The following is a 19,855-nucleotide window of genomic DNA, read 5'->3' as shown; positions in this document are numbered from 1 at the left end:
ACAAAAATACAGAGACATGCAACAAGAAGTTTTCCTTTGTTTCATCGATTACGAAAAAGCCTTTGACAGAGTACTGCATGACCGTCTAATTGCAATATTACATGATATCGGCTTAGATGACAAAGATGTACGTATTATCCAGAATCTGTATTGGAACCAGAAGGCTACTGTACGATTTGACAATGAGGAGACTGATGAGGTAGAAATAAAGAGAGGAGTCCGACAGGGCTGTATATTATCACCCACGCTATTTAATTTGTACTCGGAACAAATAATAGCAGAAGCAATTGAAGGCCAAGAATGTGGAGTCAAAATAAATGGCCGGTATATTAACAACATCAGATACGCTGACGATACAGTCCTAATAGCATCATCTCCTGAAGAGCTGCAATTAATTATGAGCCGTGTTAATGAGTGCAGTGAAAACGCTGGTCTGAGGATGAACCTATCAAAAACGAAGATCATGGTGTTATCTAAACATAGCTTCGATGACATTGCTATCATTGTAGCAGGCTAAAAAATTGAGAGGGTGTGCAAGTACAAATATCTGGGGACATGGCTTAATGAGCCATGGGGACATGGCTTAATGAACCTGGAGCTGTCAACAGGAGGTAAATACTCGCATCGAAATAGCTCGAAGTGCCTTCTGCACGTTGAAAAAAGTACTCTGCAATCGCAGACTTAAGATCCCTGTGCGCATACGACTCCTACATTGTTACATCTGGCCTATACTTCTTTACGGATGCGAGGCGTGGACAATTAAAGAAGACCTCAAAAAACGTATAGAAGCTTTCGAGATGTGGGCTTATAGACGTATGTTGGCCATTAGTTGGACTCAAAAGGTCTCGAACGTGGAAGTTCTGCGACGCGTCAACCAAAAACGGCAACTTTTGGAGACTGTCAAGAAGAGAAAAGTTGCATATCTCGGACACGTGCTTAGGCATGAAAGATATGAACTTTTGCAACTGATTATGATGGGAAAAGTTGCCGGAAGGAGAGCTGTTGGGCGCAGAAAAAAGTCTTGGCTGTGCAACATCCGTGAATAGACGGGAATCGCGAGTGCTGTCGAACTCTTTCGCCTCGCGAAGAACAAGAAGGAGTATTTAAAGCTGACTGCCAACCTTCGCTAGTCGGAGTGGCACTCGAAGAAGAAGAAGAAGAATGTTTATGGTATATTTTAATTTTTTAAATCGTAAATTATTAAAAGTAGGCCATATTTGGATTAAAAACACATAACCAGTGTTTACCACCCTTACAGATGTCAGATATTGAGTATCACAAAGTAATATAGACTTATTTTTTTGTGTTAGAGTCCAGTTATGTCCTGTTAAGCTATTTACAAAATGCTTCGAACGTAATAAATAATGATATATCTCAATTCGCGGAAGATTATTATTATGTTTTGTTACTTCTGTTTATAGAGAAAATAATGTTCCGCGATATAATAACAGTATGTAAAAAGAACCGGTTGGCGTGGTTGGTAGAACACTTGCCTTTCACGCCGAAGGTTGTGGGTTCGATTCCCACCCAGGACAGACATTTGTGTGCATGAACATGTCTGTTTGTCCTTAGTCTGGGTGTAATTATCTATATAAGTATGTATTTACAAAAGAAAAGTAGTATATGTAGTATATCAGTTGTCTGGTTTCCATAGCACAAGCTTTGTACAAGCTTAATTTGGGATCAGATGGCCGTGTGTGAAAAATGTCCTAGGGTATTATTATTATTATTAATATATGTCTGGAAAGCAATACAAAAAGAAAATACATTTTATGAAGACTAAATACATCAGAGAACTAATATTTAGAATATTCAATAATTGTTTTTTCTGTGCTGAGAAAATAAACAAATTTTATTTTATCGACTGCATTTAATTATCCCAATAAGTAACATGATGTCATTACTACCGCGTCAAGAAGAAATGCGTACCCCGCTCACTAGAAGTCAAAGTTAAATGTATAGTGCATGGCAACGAAATTGTGATGAAGAAGACCAGACTAAGACCGGTAGTATACACCTCTACCGTTCTTAGTAGCTTGGAACCGGTTTTTGCCGCTGCTGTTTCAGTACTATACCCCTCGATTTTATTGAGCAAATTCAGGCCAATAAATAAATCGTTTTGAAATGGCTGCTAACTTGCAAGGTTATATCTCTTGAAGAGATCATCCTCTTGGCAAGCCTATATAAGTAAAATTTGTGGTGACAGTCGTCAGGGACAAGCTGAAGAATTTAGATACAGATGTATGACTCATAGGTATGATCAGCTAGAAGTACGAGAATATGAACACAACGAGTGCTTGGAAAGTTAAGTAACAAGATGGTAAGGCTGAAAGCATACGAAGCAGTTATAATAGCAACATTGTCTTCCCCGTTAGTAAATAACAAATCTGAATTTGGGACGCTTAAAGCGTAAGCAGTTTTTAAGCGTCTCAATTTAAATTTATAAGAAATCGCGATCTTTACATTATATTTGAATAATAAACATCATTCTAGGCCCTATTACAATATGAGGTAAATCATTTTGCAGCTTGTTTTAAGCAAATTGGATATCTATTGCAAGCGGACAGCTTTATTCATAAATATTTTGGTTCTACAAAGCGCTACTTCAGTATTATGATTGACTTAGGAATCTGTAGAGTTCAATAATAATAATTTAATAATAATAATTTATTTACACACCCAAAAGATACATGTACACAATTTGTTTGCAGTATTATCTAACTTTAGGGTTTTTATTAACAATAGCAGTACTATTGGTGGATCTCTGACTCCGAAACTAATATAAATTGTACTATCAGAGTCAGCGATTCCACAGCCACTTATATGACATGACTACATTAAATTATTATAATAAAATAATTTGAATTACTTTATTATGTCTATGTCGATCTAACGACAACATTTATAATAAATATGAATTCGTTTCGTTGCTAAAAATAGCAGTTATTTCTAGTTTTTTTTTATGATTTCAATTTTGAACTACCTCGAAATAAAAAATAAATTATATTCAAATATGGAGCTGTTTTATTTAAAGTGCTCAGCTATTATAATAACCATTTTTATGAATGTTAACATAGTAATGACTTTTTTTTAAACCGTATAATGTTCGTTGCATCGTTTAGAAAAACCGTTACTAGTTGAACTCAACCGCTTCTATGCTACCTTTTAATTTACATAGAGTTGTTTGTGTACTTCGAAACTTGATATTAGTTTGCCTCGTTGTGAAAGAGTTGATAATCAGTCTGCTATGTTATATAGCGGGACATACTCGTATTTAACATTGAAATGATAAGCGTTATGTAAATTACAAGTTCTCTACGAATTTAAATGAAAGCTTCATTCATATTCATAAATTAAGATTGACGAATTATTATAATTAAAACTATCTTAATAACTTTAGACGTAACTTATTATTATCCAGACTATTATTTTTATTATACACTATATACGTTTCATGGTTGTTGTATGAAATTCAGCCACATGGGTATTCCACCAACCCGCATTGGTGCAGCGTGGTAGAATAAGCTCCAAAACCTTCTCCTCAAAAAGGGGGAGGAGGCCTTAGCCCAGCAGTGGGACATTCACAGGCTGTTACTTGTACTTGTTGTATGATATATTTGATATAATTTTGCCAAAGATAGCTTGATGTTTTTTCTTACAAACTGGGGCAAGTTAATATGTAGTAGATGCATATTTTTTCATATAAGATTATTTAATGAAAGAAAATTTGCTACAGCTTGCGAATAAAACATTGCTCAGCGAAAACTTAAATGATGGCCAATGTGCGGTGCTGGGTTATGCGTTGCAATTTGTATCATAAATTAATTTACTTATATAATAAATTGTAAAACATTGATAAGAAACACATACCATAATGATTTACTTGCACATTATTAAGACAATGTTATCGACGTGAAGTACGAATGAAAGTATAATAGAGATCTTTTTTAAAGTCATAGAAGAGTAAAAATATGTTTGAATTATAAAAGTTTATTGACGTACGAGTATGTACATCCCACAACCCCGTTTAAGTAAGCTTGTTAAAAAGTTAACGACCCCGTATTTGACGCGGTCTATAATATTTTTTATGATATTCGGGTAAAAGGTTCAAGTTGTTGGCAGTTCTTGCTTAGGACCTAATAAACTTATATTTAATTTAATTATGAAAATTCTATTTTGACATACTTTTTTTATAAATAAGGACCCAATTCGATACTTTTTTTTATAGAATAGGAAGGCTGACGAGCATATGGGCCACCTGATGGTAAGTGGTCACCAACGTAAATAGACATTGGCATTGTAACAAATGTTAAATATCATCGCTTACATAGCACCACCAACCTTAGGAACTAAGATGTTATGTCCCTTGTGCCTGTAATTACAGTGGCTCACTCACCCTTCCACCTGGAACACAACAATACCAAGTACTGCTGTTTTGCGGTAGAATATCTGATGAGTAAGTGGTACCTACCCAGACTAGCTTGCACAAAACTCTACCACCAGTAACACTTACCACGGTTTATGTTGTATACTTTCTTTCTTTCGATTATACATTTAAATTTACACCAACATTTTTACCTACTTTATTTTTTTTTTGTTTTAAAGTAAAGTTTGGTTTAAATTATGACTAATAACTAAACACTTATTATTATTAATTATATTTTATTTATACAGTGAAATTTGTCTTTGCAGGAATAGGCAACATTCATAGTTGTGTCACAAAAAGTTAGCAACAATATTTATTAAAAAATTGTAACTAATACATTTTAAAATTCGAACATTAAAAAAATAATATAAAAGATAGAAATAGAATAACTGAACTAGGGGACTAAGTAAACAAAAACATAATCTTTAAACATATTTTTTTTTTCATTATTAGGCAGAAATGAAATATCTCGAAGACCTATATACACATAACAACAAATCTGGTCAACTGTTATAATGAAACAAGTTCGTAAAATAATATATAGCTTATAAATATAAATAAAGCGTTTTGTTTTGTATTATTAAATAAACTAAACTAGCTATTAAAGTTAATAAAACAACTATAAGTAATAAAACAGAGTTGTGTAACTATTTTACGAGTGTAGTCGGTATTGTTACTTGTCTTGATCTTTAACATGCATAGAAGACTGTAAATGCAAATTTAAGCAATCAATTCATTAGACGTGGTTTTAATTAACACAGAAACCTCAATAGGTATAATCTATTTCCTTATTTTCTCTTTAAAACGTTTTCATTAAGAAACAAATAAATGCAAGACAACTGTACCTTTAAGCAACCTCGTAAAATGTACATTTAAAACAATTTATTTAGTTTAGAAGACGTAAGACATTGAGCAAATTATCTTCCACGAATTCGCAAAGTTCCCGGAGTTGATATCGTTTGATTTGTAGTCAGTCCAATATTATATAGAAAGGCAATTGTTTGAATAAGCCGTGTAAACGCAGCGGATATTATATCAATCGGGAGCTACCGGTGCCATGTAATTTGTTCTGAAGCGTGTAAAGTGATGCAATCTCGTAATTAGATAGTAGGTACTTTAATATCGGTGATAATACAGCCGGCTTTCTGTTCAACGTCGCCGCTGTATCGTTAGATCGTAATAGAAAGTTTTGTAACTGACAAGTTAATGCTGTGAAATACGGATGCGAGTTATTAAAAGTATAACTCAAGTATTAAAAATATGCGGTAATTCACAATAAAAAAGACGGCCATTTGTAAAATAACATGTATGCAATAAAAGTACAATATTATATGAAATTAGCTATTGCCGTTAATTTATTATCGTTTTCAAAAATATTTAAACTTGAATATGATACATATTTTGTTATTATTAGGTTTTCTTTTGTCGAATTGTTTGTTTTTTCAAATTAATATTCTATTCCTATTTAAAAAACTTTACTAGGAATTCTTAAAAAAATACTTTTTTCAGCCTGTAACTAGTTTTGTCCGGTTTGTCCCTGTCACACCCTGTTATTATATATTATTATCTCTGTTATTCATTTAGAAAATGACATAGTCAATTACAATATATATATGTACATATAATTATCACGTACTTAAAAATCCTTGACACATTTTCATGTTGCACTATAATAAAGACATTAATGAAACTGTCTAAGAAAGAAGTTTTGCTTATAATGTTCAGACAGTGACGAATTATAGCATCAAAAAAGTGTGCAAATGGCTTATGAAATGAGACAATAAGGTTTTTGAAAGAGTAATGAAATAGCCAATAATTAGACGCGTCGTAAAAGACAATTAACAATATACTTTGATAGGTTTCCGGAAACCAGTCACTGCGTTATAGCTCAATTTAATGATTAGCAGCTATTTATTGAATGCTTACCTATATAACAACACCATAAAGTGAAATGTTAAATTTAATTTCGGATATGAAAGGTAATTTTATTATTACGAAATCTGTTGAATTAATGAGCGATTAAACTGTGAATTTTGTACAATGTAATTGAAAATAGCCATTCAAAGACCGTTTAATTATTAAAGTACCATCCTATGAAATTGAATAGGTCGCACGTATGAGCACTATTTGCAAAGCATTGGCCTCAACTTGCATTAAGTGCTATTAAAACTATCACGACCCATTATTCACCTTCTCAATCAAGCTCACCCTCTCCGTATATCCCTTGTAACGTGACTCCGCTTGTTTCGCTGAACTTAATACAATGTCAGAATGGTATAAGTAATTAATCACAGTCAAATCTAATAGCATTGTAATTCATAACGTAAAATACGACCAGATCTTTGTCATCGTTGTTATGGATTACAACTTCGAAATTCAATTAGACGACGCAAAGATGTTAAGGAAGTTACGTTTGATGATACTCCGACATCCGCTTTTTGATGATTAGAATGACATTAATATGTATTTACTTATCAATTTATCTATTAGTTAGTAAAAAATATATTATACATATTTGCTTTATGTTATTAAGAAACGCTTAAACTAATTATAAATAAAAAGAGTAAACTTTGTCGATGTCTTCAATTTCCGTTCAATAAATAGGCAAACGTATTAACCGAGAAGCTATAAACTAAAATATTAATTCCTGAGTTTTAATGCATATACTTCAATAATAAAATTAAAAAAAAAACATATACATATACCCGTATATGTCATCTCGTAATTATATATTTAATCTTATTCGTATTAAGGAATAATTTTATTCCGTTCTCTATAATATTATTTATGTTATGTATGTATTTTAGTCTGCATAAACAATTATTATCTGTATATTAATAAATCTACACTATCTTTGGAATTGAATTGAAGTTGATACAATCAGTATATTTCAGCGTAATTATTAAGTTTTTGTTATATTCAAAAAATATTATTATTGTTACATTTTACCCTTAATATACCTTCTAAGTCTTAATAACCTGAATAAGTCTTCAAGGTTGAATTAATTTGTTTTTTATTTAGGTTAGGTCTAATTCCAAGTGGGAAACAATTTTAATCGCTCAAAAACAAACTTATATACAACTGTATTTTTTTGGATCGTTATTGAAATATATTCATTTTCTTTTTATTTTTTTATTTTAGGCAACACATAAAAGAAAAGTTGCCACTTTATTTAGTATTTACTGATATTAATCTATTAACTTTTATTTGTTTTTTTAAACATTCATTTGTTGTGCTCCTTTTCTTAAACTAACACGTCATGTCAATTATGCACGACACCGATTATATAATATTTCACAAAGCTCACAAGCCGTTGCCAAGTACGAGTAATCGTAATATACATGTCTGGAGGATTTGATTGTGTTATTATTATATTAACGTTCAATATCTAAGTAACGATTGTACGTTCGTTTATCAAATATTGTAGGCACTCAGGGGCTGACGTAATCGACGTGACAGGACTAAGTAATACCTGCGTGCTAGACTTAAACTCTTGGGTAAAATTCAATGACTTTTGAAAGCACTTACGCTGCCTCGCCTTTTGTAGCAAATATGTAATTTATTGGAAATTTATATATTTCTTTTAAATACAATTTATTTTTTTCTTTTCAATACTAATTATTATTATGTATACTATGGTTGGATATCTTTAAAATTGTATATGTTATGTATTAAACAATTTTTTTTAATAAAAAGGAATTCTATAGATGATAGAATCCTTCGGCAGCAATAACATGAGCACTATTTCTATCCGTCGCATGAGTTACATTGGCATAAATTACGAGTGCGCTGACGCTAACAGAGCGGATGTCAGGGGGATGAAAAATGTAGTCGCGACAGTGGAGGCGACGCGGCGCGCGGCGCCTGTGTCAATGCGACTGATTGCGAACTGCACCGCAAATCGATACACTGTCATTTGCATGCGACGTGAAATCTTTTTTTCATGGTTTTTTTTTGCAATTTACAGCAATTAAGAGCATTTACAAAAACAAGAAAGTCATGTAAATTATATATCCGTAAAAATATTTAGACTTAAATATAAACGTTGCAATTACTGTTATTTGAGAAATGATACAGCAGCTACGATATGTATTTATGAAGTCTGTACTTAAACGTCGTAATGTGCACGGAAAGCGGTGCTCAATGAGATTGTGGTGCGCAGATTGCAATCTATTTATTCCCATTGAGTGTGCTCGTAATCACGTGGTTGTGCGGCGGGCGCAGTGCGCACAAATGATCAGTCGCCCGGCGTTGGTTGTGGGTAATGAATTACTGAGCCATTGCTTGCTTGCAAAATCTAGTCGGCGCATCGTGCCCGCAAGTAACGAGGTTAACTCTCCCTGGAGCGGAGGAGCCGGTCCGTGTCGTGACTCGGGGTGCCTTTGGAGTGCTCATGGGCAAATTTTTGTTTTAAATGAATGGAATAAATTCCATGCTAAATTAATGGACAACAGTTTCTCTAGATTTTGCTCTCAGTTGTTATATGTCACGTAACATTTAGAAATTATTGTTAAAATATCTTTTTTCTTTCAAATAAGGCTATCGCAGCAAATCTGAAAAGGAGCTCATAAAGTAGGTCGTTTAAGAATAGACATACGAGCAGTTTTATAGAGCATTTTATGATTCTATCCGCACTATCCCTACTGTAAATGCTGAATTAGACAAAGTGAAAACCGCGGGTGGCAATGCAAAAATAAATCTTATGATCCACTCGAACTGTTATTGCTTTCAGAGTCCGAGAGAATGTTTTAAATTTGATGTCGACCATATAATTTCTAGCATATGAGCATTTGTAATTTAAAAAAAAAAGAAAGTCCATGAGTTTGTACTTTCTCCTTATATTACCGAGGTAAATTAATTCAATTGACTTGAACGTCAGGAACATCCCGATCCCGAGTCGTTAGCGAAAAAGAAATCACGGTGCTTTGACCACAGCCATAAAGTACTAGAGCTTTCAGCTGCAGGTTCCCGAGACCATCGAGAGCTATTCCCTAATACATGTGCTCCCGCTCGGTCGGGGGTGGCACTGAATTATCATTTCGCCACCTGATAGTCTGCAGCAGACATATAGTTAGAGATAAATTCAAAGGAATTATTCGTTGCTTGTAAATTTTTCTTTTTATTACGTCACGTCTCTTAATTTATTTAAACTCAAATTTAAAGCAGTGTTAATAATTAAAAACAATTAAGCACTGATTTTATTATAAAATATAAGATTCATTTAATTAAATCGTATAATCTAAGGAAAGTTCAATAAAGAGATCGAAAATAACATTTTACAAAAATATTTTCTATCTGACAGTTAACAAATAAATAGATTTTGACTGCCTCGTTAGTCTTGTGGCTAGTTTATAAGACCGTTTTCAGTTTCAGAGGTCCTGGGATTAATCTTCGGTATGTCAGATGTCTGAATCGCAGTCCTATCTTATTTTGAGAATGAAGGATAGGAATAGGGGTCCATTTGAGTTTACGTACACATTCTAATCATATAATATCCTGCAGTTTACTATTCTCCCCGGAGAATGGTTACCATCGCCCACATTGGCCAGGATCATCATTATCATCGAATGGATTCTCATTAAACTTTACAGCGTGATCCTTAGCTTTTATACTATGTATACACAAGTAGGATACTTTTTATTACTAGAAATAAAAGGGTTTTCATGGACGATCATAAAATATATCTACATCAAGTCAGAAAGAAAACGCGATGTTACGGTTTATCGTCGAATAATTTAAAAATGTTTAGAAAACTTGTTACATTTAATCAACACAAACGATGAACGTAATTCGTGTTTAAAAAAAAAAACTAATTTCTTAGACCGAGTGTCGTTGCTGATTGAGTGAATCGTGACGAGCATCGATTACTCAATAGGCGACCCCCACGACTATGGAGAGACGTCTACTACTTTATCACGAAATTCAAATTTCTATAAGCAAAAATACTCTAAGTCGAACGATAAATTGTTATTGGACACAATAAAAATGTAAATATCTCAATAGTTATTTATAAGTTCGTGGCAATTCCACTTTTCGTATATTGAGGGATGTCCGTATAATATTTTTCATGTTATTTTTAAGCAATGTATTATAGTTTTTAGATTTATATATTTATAGTATCAAGACCTACCTAGACCTTTTTTTGGTTAACATATAACCGTTAACGCATAAATAAATAAACACCAGTTTATAATAATTTATGTATGATTGCGATATGTATGAAACCAACATTATTAAATCGGGAAGCATTTGTATTTTTAAAGGTATTATTATACAAGTAACACATAATTAACATCACAAAAAGGTTACACTTTAACCACACAGCAGAGTAGCGTCACAAATTGAAAGGCTAGTGTATATGTATATAATTAATCCCTTATGTCTATTTCAGTTATTAAGCGGAAATCTCTCTAATAATTTTCTTGGCAAAATTACAGCATTTTTTGTAAAGAAAGGTAAGTTTGATTCTTCTTCTTTTTAATAAATTCTTATTCGGTAGATACTGTCGCTTTTATTTAGTATTAACGTATTAGACGATAAACGTCTCATCTTATTATTCCCCTTTTTTGTATCTCTTTTTCTAATTGTAAGTTTCACAAAAAATAATTTACCGTAGTCTCTACACTCATTAAAAGTTTTTATTCGAACATTACACATTGTTGTTAAATGTAAATGAAACTTTAAACGAATATCTTTCTGCTTAATTATACATTTTTAAATTGAAAAAAAAAATTAAGAATGTCATGTAAGTGACATGAAGTAATTTGTTGTTGATTGACAACTAAATATAAAGACAATTTGGATGTGATATTCAATGTTTTGTACTGTGATAAAAATAAATATTTAAAAAGTATCAAAGATCTTATAGTATATTCCAATCGAAGGAGTAAAGATAAATAAACAACTTTGACATTGAATTGAAATGATATCATTGGTGGAGATCTAGAATAATAATAATTAATTAATCTAATGGCGTTTTGAATGTCGGCGAAGTTGTTATCGGAGAATTAGAAGTAAATTTAAAGTGAATATAATTAGTTAAGGGGAATAGTGTTGTAATATAAATAAAAATATATTAACCAAGATCTTATTTTACTTTATAATATAGCAGAGCTATTAGCAAATCGAATAAATACGTAAATTTAAGGTTTGTTTATCGTTACTGCGTCTTTGATGGGAAAAGGCTATATTTTATTACTGTACATAAATAATACAAAAAAAATAACATACTGGTTGATTCCTATTTTTTGTAAGAAGTAAATTTACAGTACAAGAATAGCTGTAAGCACTACGGAGAACTCTTTGATAAAGATCCAGCTGGTATCAGAGCTTTGACAATACACGGAATGTGTTATACTACTTCTGACGTTTATAAAGTTAATTGTCAGAAATAACCAGACTACAAACCACTATTTAGCTCATTTGTTCGTCTGCATTCTCATCAATAAAAACGCACCCACCACAAAAAGCACTGCATTTAGTTGTTCTTGTATTTTGCTTCTTAGAAAGAAATACATTGATACACGTCCACTTGCACATTCATGTCTTCCTAATACTGATTACTTGATATCAATCGTTTCCAAGTTATGTTATGAATAAATATATTAATATGTATTAGTATTATCAATGAATATAAAATAATAATTATCATTCATAATATTAACAACATAAAATACTTATGATGTTATATATCGAATGGATAACGAAAAATCAGAATAATGTGATAATGATGACTATAAATATTAATTATACTGTTCATAAGTACCGATAAAATTTTTATTATTACTCTACAAAGTCGGTGTACACAATACGCTCAATCACAACACAAAATTTCATAATCGTTGCTTCGGCGTTCTAGCTGTCCTGTTATGGAACGCATTGCCAGTTCTCGTAAGACAAGCTCAAAATACATATTTATTGAATATCATATAAGTCTGGTAATAAATTTAAAATGATTCATTGCCATGTTATAAATATATATATATATATATATATTGATTACATATAGTAGTTTGTGTGATATTGTTATTTAACTGTTTGGTATACAAATGAATATTTTATTATTTTATTTATATATTTTTATATTATGAAGACCAAAGTTTTATTTTAACATTTATAGTTTAACACTCGTCTATTTCAAGCATGTTATTTAGTCAGCACAAATATGTAACTGTTCTTATTTTAAGATGTCGCAAACTTCAAGCCATTTCGTGATCAAAGCGAATGTGACTATCAAACCGTCAATAAAGATAAAGGGAAAATTGCTTAAATTTTTTAAACAGTTTCCTAAATCATACACATATAAAAATAGTATATTTTTTTATTTTTTAATTATACAGCATTAAATTATGTTAAAATTATTGAATAACAATTATAGTTTCAATGTTGCCACGTGAGCATTTCACATGTAACAAGTATTTTTTATACTTGAAGTAAATTAAAATAATAATAATAATAATGTCCTCCAGACACTCGGTCAAGGCGGCCAATCTCAAGAGAGATTTGCCAACTGCGCAAGAGATATTATAGTGCACAAGTGTGTGCGCAAACACAAGTGCACTCTCTCTTCCTCAGCTCTCATAGTCCGATGGGACGGCAATCCGACACGACCGGAAAGAGTTCAAGCGCAGGATCAACGGCTTTACGTACTATCCAAGGCACGGGAGTGTACACACTTCCAACTTACAGATTCCGGGCTGCTACTGAGAATTTTCTGATGGAAAAACCCAATAACTTTTTATTGGGCCGACCCGATTGGGAATTGAACCCATGACCTTCGGGTCTGCGGCCTTATATCAAGCCACTAGACCAAATGAAGTAACATGAAACTGCAAAACTATTGTTTTCGTGATACACATATGTATTCTGATTAACCTCCGAACACAACTGAAACTATAAGCTATAAACCATACACTTTTAGAAATTTTGAGTAAACGTTTGTTTTTCTTTTTTTTTATAGAATAGGAAGGTAGACGAGCATATGGGCCACCTGATGGTAAGTGGTCACCAAACGCCCTTAGACATTGGCTTTGTTAGAAACGTCAACCATCGCTTACATAGCCAAAGCGCCACCAACCTTGGGAACCAAGATTTTATGTCCCTTGTGCCTGTAATTATACTGACTCACTAACCCTTCAAACCGGAACACAACAATATCAAGTATTGCTGTTTTGCGGTAGAATATCTGATGAGTGGGTGGTACCTACCCAGACGAGCTTGCACAAAGCCCTACCACCAATAAAATTCATATCAATATTAGTGATGTGCACACACTAAGAAATAATATAAAATAAAAAGAAAAAACAGGAAATTTTCAACTAAATTCAATCGACCCGGTTAAAATATATTTTTAAGGACACGAAGACAAATAAATATGGCCATATCTGTTTTCAGAGATTAGATTAGATTAGACAACGGTGTTCGTACTAAATGCATACTAATGTATATATTTTTACTTTGCACGAATATGTTTTTCTACCACCTATTAAAAAAATAAAATAATTTTGTTTAAAAAAGGTCAAAGTTTTCATTTATCTTTAAACTATCTTGTATTTGAGAAAAAACTATATATGTATATTTTTTAATTAAATTTATTTAAATTAGGTATAATGTATAATGTTATCATACTAAAACCTCAATAATTTGCAATAATTTTCAAGTATGGTCACAAAATGTAGGTATTCGAACAGACCTATAGACGAGTTCTTTGTCTCTAAAAAGGAAACTAACATAAGCGAACAATCTACTCAATTGCAAAATGTATCTTACGGTGGGTGGACAAATTGGAGCTGACTCAGGAACTGAGACTGGTTCAGTCAGTTCTAAATTATATTCCCACTTAATTCCTCCAATCAAGTGTATTAGCCTGATCTATTACTTATCACGCCACTCAAGATTATTGGAGTTCGCGAGCACTCGCAAGCGAAGTGCTTGCGAGTGGACAAAAATGCTCAGATACTAAAACTATTCTTATTCTGCACAGACCGTGATGTAACGAATGGATCATTATTGGTATTATATATATATATATTATTATATATTATATATATATATATATATATATATATATATATATATATATATATATATATATATATATATATATATATATATTATATATATATATCAACAAAATGCTCTTTATATAATGTTTAGTCTCTAGGATTCGGTCACTGAACAACCAATGTCGTAACACATATTTCCAAGTTCAGCATGACCCACGGGACGAAAAGATGCCCGAGGCATGGACTGGTGTATGATAAATGAAGTGACATCGATTAATAAAACAACTATAGGAGTTCAATTACACTCAGCTTAACCAATAAATGAATGATGCCGTTTTCGCGTAATAATTACCTTTGCCTGAATAAGGTAATTTAGTCCAGACGAGATGTTTTTTTCTTAACAAGAATTTCAACCATGTGTATAAGGTATTTAACAAAAACTCGAACCAATACTGAATGTTGCTTACCCGTTAACTCATTATCAGAATTCAGGTCTTACAAATTGTTAAATATTTCAATATATTTTTGAATAAATCCTTCTTCGTTTGAGCAACTTATTGTTTATAATCTAATAATATCCCTGAAACTATTGATTTATGATATTACCTTTTTTATTAGAAATATTAGTGCTTTTGTTTTTATTCTTTAGCTTCTTCAATTTTAAATTATATTCTTATATATTATAAAAGTATTTGTATATCTACATCTACATACATTGTTATATTATTCTTATATAATATTATAAAATATCGGCCGCGGGTGCCACTTAAACTTTCAAGTGCATGTCTAGTGACAGAAAATGGTTTAAATGATAACATTCATATTTTTGATTGGGGCTCATATACTGTTTCAGATAATATGACATAAAATTTAAAATCTAATACATTTTTAAGAACAAAAGATCATATGATAAGTGTGAAATGATCATTTTATAAAACGAGTATATTTATTTGATTGAAAAAAAACAGTGATTGCGGTTATATTGTAGGCTTAATAAATATAAAAACGTTTGTGTAATTTAAGAAACAATGTCAAGTGTAGCAACCGGGCGAGTAGACCAGACTAGACTTATAAGTGTCATCTCATCACATATACAATAGTCTCTCTGGCACGTTCTCTAAGCAGATGTGCGGCAGATATCGGATAACTCGCGAACTTTTCACATTTCCTCGTTGGCACATCGCGACAATCTGGCTCCCGTCGCACGTCGTGAATTAGATATGGTCTAAACAGGAATAACGAGCAGCAGTCGTTCCGACGAGCGACGGAGGAAGCTAACTATAATATAACCTATTTATTTTTATGAATTTAAAAATTTGTTCGTACCGAGTTTCGAAATGACTTTATGGCGACCGAACATTGCGATGTGTCTTATTTCTCGTTATTGCCAATGTAGAGTATATTTTATTATTTTCAACTTGCGTTTTGATTTTAACGTGGAAGCTACAAATAACAAACGACAAGCGTAACTTTTATTCTCTGGAGAACTGAATTGTGGCGTTGACATTATAATGTTAGTATTTACTTTGTACCGAATCGTATTGTTTTACAATGATAATAATTAGAAACGTCATTTACGCCTGCTATTCGTTTTGCATAATGATCTTTGAACATGCGCAACAATGGCTGGTTACAAGGTTTCGTACACGTACATATTGGAATTTAATTGAATTAAACTACGATAAATCTTAGCCTTACAAGTATTTATTTTGACAGAATTTTAATCAATCATATCGAAAATCATATTTTAGAGTTAATAATGATTATATTACATTATAATTTCTATTAAATCTGAATAACAGGAGATTGTAATATCTCCTGTTACTCAGATCAAATATGGTAATAGTAATTTTATTTTTGTTATGCTTAGTGTTAATATTTTTATTTTTGTAATTGGATGAATATTCAATTAAAACAACTTTAATTAAAAAATAGCCGGAGACAATAAGTTCCTACATAAACGCTTTTTAGCGGATGTTTAGTAGTTCTGATTACTTACTTTTTGCCATCATTCGTTTGACATTCGAAAAAAGAAAACCGTTTGACTAAAATTAACCTCATAAACATAATTTATAGTTAAATTTAAATTGCAAAAAACTAAATATAACCTTAAAATGTATTTTTTTAAATTAATTGATAATATCAGTGACTAATGTATACTTTTAATGAAAAGGTAACAAGAGGTTAAAATCTCTAGGTCGGGTAGGTCAAACACCGGTCGTTATAGACACAGCCGCGGCCCGCTGCCTCTGAATTACCGAACTTGACCGCGCTGCACAGTGCATTGTCTGCGTGGGCGACTGCACGGTCACTTCTACTCTACCCCTTTGTTCAACATTACAGCCCACTGCACTAATCCCTTCTGTATTTATTTGCGGCACGATTATTGCGAAGGTTTTTAACCGCACTGAAGTTTTGCCAACGATTACACACAATTTAACTTACCGCAATGTTGGTCTGTGTATTTTTACCTTCAACAATTTTTAACCCCTTTTATAATTATATGAATTTCCACAAGATAATTTAAGATATAAATTTTCATAATATAGTACTTTCGTAAATCTATCTTCCCTTAGTTTTACTATTCACTTCATTCTGTTTGCGCTAAAATATTATTAATAAAACCATATTGGGCTACGACAATTAATCGGAAAATAAAGTCCATTCCGTGAAACTAGAATTGTCACAATACTCATAGAGATAGAAAACATGGATTTTTCTCTAGATCGGTCAAAATAAAGCTGTTTGTTTGATATATTTAATAAATTGTTAGTTAAATTATCATTCTAAGAACATTAATTGATAGATTAACAAAATTTCATTTATTATTATTATTTTATTTCAGATTGCTAACAAATTCAACATAGACTATCGTTTATGACTAAATAGAGAATGGACATATTCTACTTAAGCTTGTTCCGTTTTGTACAGTATTTGCTAACAGAATCACTGGTGGCAATCGTGAGTCTATAAATACATAAAAAAGACAAAATCCTTAGAAATTAGATCCAAAATTTTATATCTTTAGCAAACTTTCTGCCGATGTTCTTTAATGAACATAACTCATTTCGAACAAAATAACTATAAATATATAAAAAAACAAAGGTGCCTTTTAATACAGATATTTTTAATATAAGTACTTATTTTATTATATTTACATGTAAGAAAAATATAACATTTATCATCACAAACAAGTACTGTTATTTGTTGAGATAATTATCACATATAAATAATCTTACGAGAATAAATGGTAAGGCGTTCGTTTTCATAAGATGTTAATAGTATTTAAAGAGTATTTAATTATTATGCGAAAAACAATGCGTTATTTATTTTTCTGTCATTGAATTAAAATTTAAATTCATAATACAATTAAAAAAAACATTATTATAATTTATAATATCTTAATATAACGAATAACTGCTCTATGATCTGTGTGGTGTATTACAAATAGTCAATAACAAAAGTTGGTATATTTTACGGTAGATTTATATCCACTCATATGATATCCAGAATATAGCAATATATAATATTTAATGTATTACTATAATTTGCAATTGTTTGGCAAAGGTTTTACGATGAGCTAACGATTTAACGACAATTCCAAAATGGCGTCGAAAGGGACCGATGGTTGGAAATCACAGCTTTCTGTGATCGAAAACAACCGTTTGTGCGAAATGCTATCTATAAGACCGAAGCCATAACTTATCATTTAAGATATGCTTGTGAAAATAGTTAACAGAAGGAAAAAAATTGTTCAAGAATATCTAAGAAAAAGAAATCAAAGAAAAAGTAATTTAGCCTACTGGACCCCTTATGGTATTTACATCATGATTCAATTAAATATTAAGTATTGAAAAATATGCCAATTGTTAATTGTTAAAAATGAGTGTACATGTCTCATGTTTTTTCATAGTGTAGCATAGAATGTATGCTAAGATTAAATTGACAGAAACATTGAGTAATATTTAGGAATTATTTTAGTATTGCGTGTTAATCTACACTTAGCGAAATAACATTTAAATTACAACAAAACTAGACTTTTAACTTGTAGTCCTCGGATATTGCTCTTAAAGTGCAATGTCGGTTAGACTATGTCTAGCTGAAATATAAAGTTCAATAGAATACTCATTAAAGAAAAAACCCGCAGCAAAATCTTAAATAAAGTTGTAAATGTACACGAAAACTTAGTTTAATCATGTAAGTGCTCTAAAGAATTTTTACTTGATTGAACCTATATTGCTATTCATGGTTAGCCAATGCTTAAATGACATAGAGGCTCTACAATTATATCGCATGACTTGTCAGTTAGCTGACCCTATGCCCGTTTCAATTCAATCGACGCCATACTTACTTACAAGGTGAAAATTATAATTTACGCGTCCAATAATACCGGTGTTGACCGAATTAACTAATAAATTTGCTTTCCTTGTTGCTTAAACTGAGTCAATATTTTATAAAACGTAGGTAATATCTGTCTGTGCCATTAACGTTTTAAATTAAACAAATTATCTACATGTAAACGATACAGCTTTACTTCTTATAGGTCTTCTTCTTCTTCTTCGAGTGCCACTCCTACTAGCGAAGGTTGGCAGTCTGCTTTGAATACTTCAATCTTATAGGTAAGTACTTTAAAAAAATCTGTTATTTGAATATTTCTAATACACAATTGATTAGTCTTCATAATGTTAAATTATCTCGTATCGGACTCGGACTAAAATATAAAACTATCTAAATTTTGGCTTATTGTAATTTTAATATTCACGAAAACGGAAGTCTTTAGTTGTACATACTAGACTTATTTTGTTTATTTTATTTTATTAAAGAAAATTAGCAGTCACTACACTTACACATATAATAATAAAAACACATTTAAACTTAACATAAAATGTGCGACTCTTCAAGACAGCCACAACATGCATTTTAAGGTACAATATATACTTTTTTTTGATTACTTATAACTTACATGTTGGTACTAAAAATATGAATTACTTATTTGCACTTAGCGGAAGTCTGATTTAAATATAGTTTATTAAAATACTAGTGTATTCAAATATTAGAATAATTTTTAAAGGATTATTTTGACTTGATTCCTTGCATCATATAATCGTCTACCCTTAACCAATGTTCACACAAAAAAAATTTATATGAATTTTCGTGACCAAAATACGTTCTTAATCATTAACAGATAATGATAATTTGATTATTTGAACTCCCGCATATAATGTACTCGTAGTGAACATATATTGTAATGAAACTATTCGTTTAAGCGTTTAAACGAAAATAAAATTAAAATAATATAACTGTATTTACTTCGAAGTGTTAATTTAAATTAATTAAAAAAATCAAGTAAGTATTAAGACTTCAGTTTTTATAAGGGTCATTGGACGAAATGAATGAGCATAGAAATCGTTTAGCGTTGCCGTTA

General features: G+C 31.3%; 1 protein-coding gene across 4 annotated transcripts in view; it reads right to left on the bottom strand.

Annotated features, from left to right (window-relative positions):
- Positions 1-19,855, bottom strand: part of LOC126771250 (major facilitator superfamily domain-containing protein 12-like) — an 85,275-nt gene that overhangs the window by 23,014 nt on the left and 42,406 nt on the right. Inside the window, exon 1 of one of the 4 annotated variants that reach the window (XM_050491240.1) lies at positions 11,887-11,964. The exons of 1 other annotated variant lie outside the window; for it this stretch is intronic. In XM_050491240.1, coding sequence (XP_050347197.1) covers positions 11,887-11,903 — 17 coding nt within the window. In that variant the 5' untranslated portion in view covers positions 11,904-11,964. 2 more of the 4 variants (XM_050491550.1, XM_050491461.1) reach the window with 2 other exon arrangements.

The sequence above is a fragment of the Nymphalis io genome, chromosome 1, assembly GCF_905147045.1.
Source record: "Nymphalis io chromosome 1, ilAglIoxx1.1, whole genome shotgun sequence".
In the NCBI taxonomy this organism is placed as follows: Eukaryota; Metazoa; Arthropoda; class Insecta; order Lepidoptera; family Nymphalidae; genus Nymphalis; species Nymphalis io.
The sequence above is the reverse complement of the archived record's forward strand: the minus strand, read 5'-3'. Positions and strand labels throughout refer to the sequence as shown.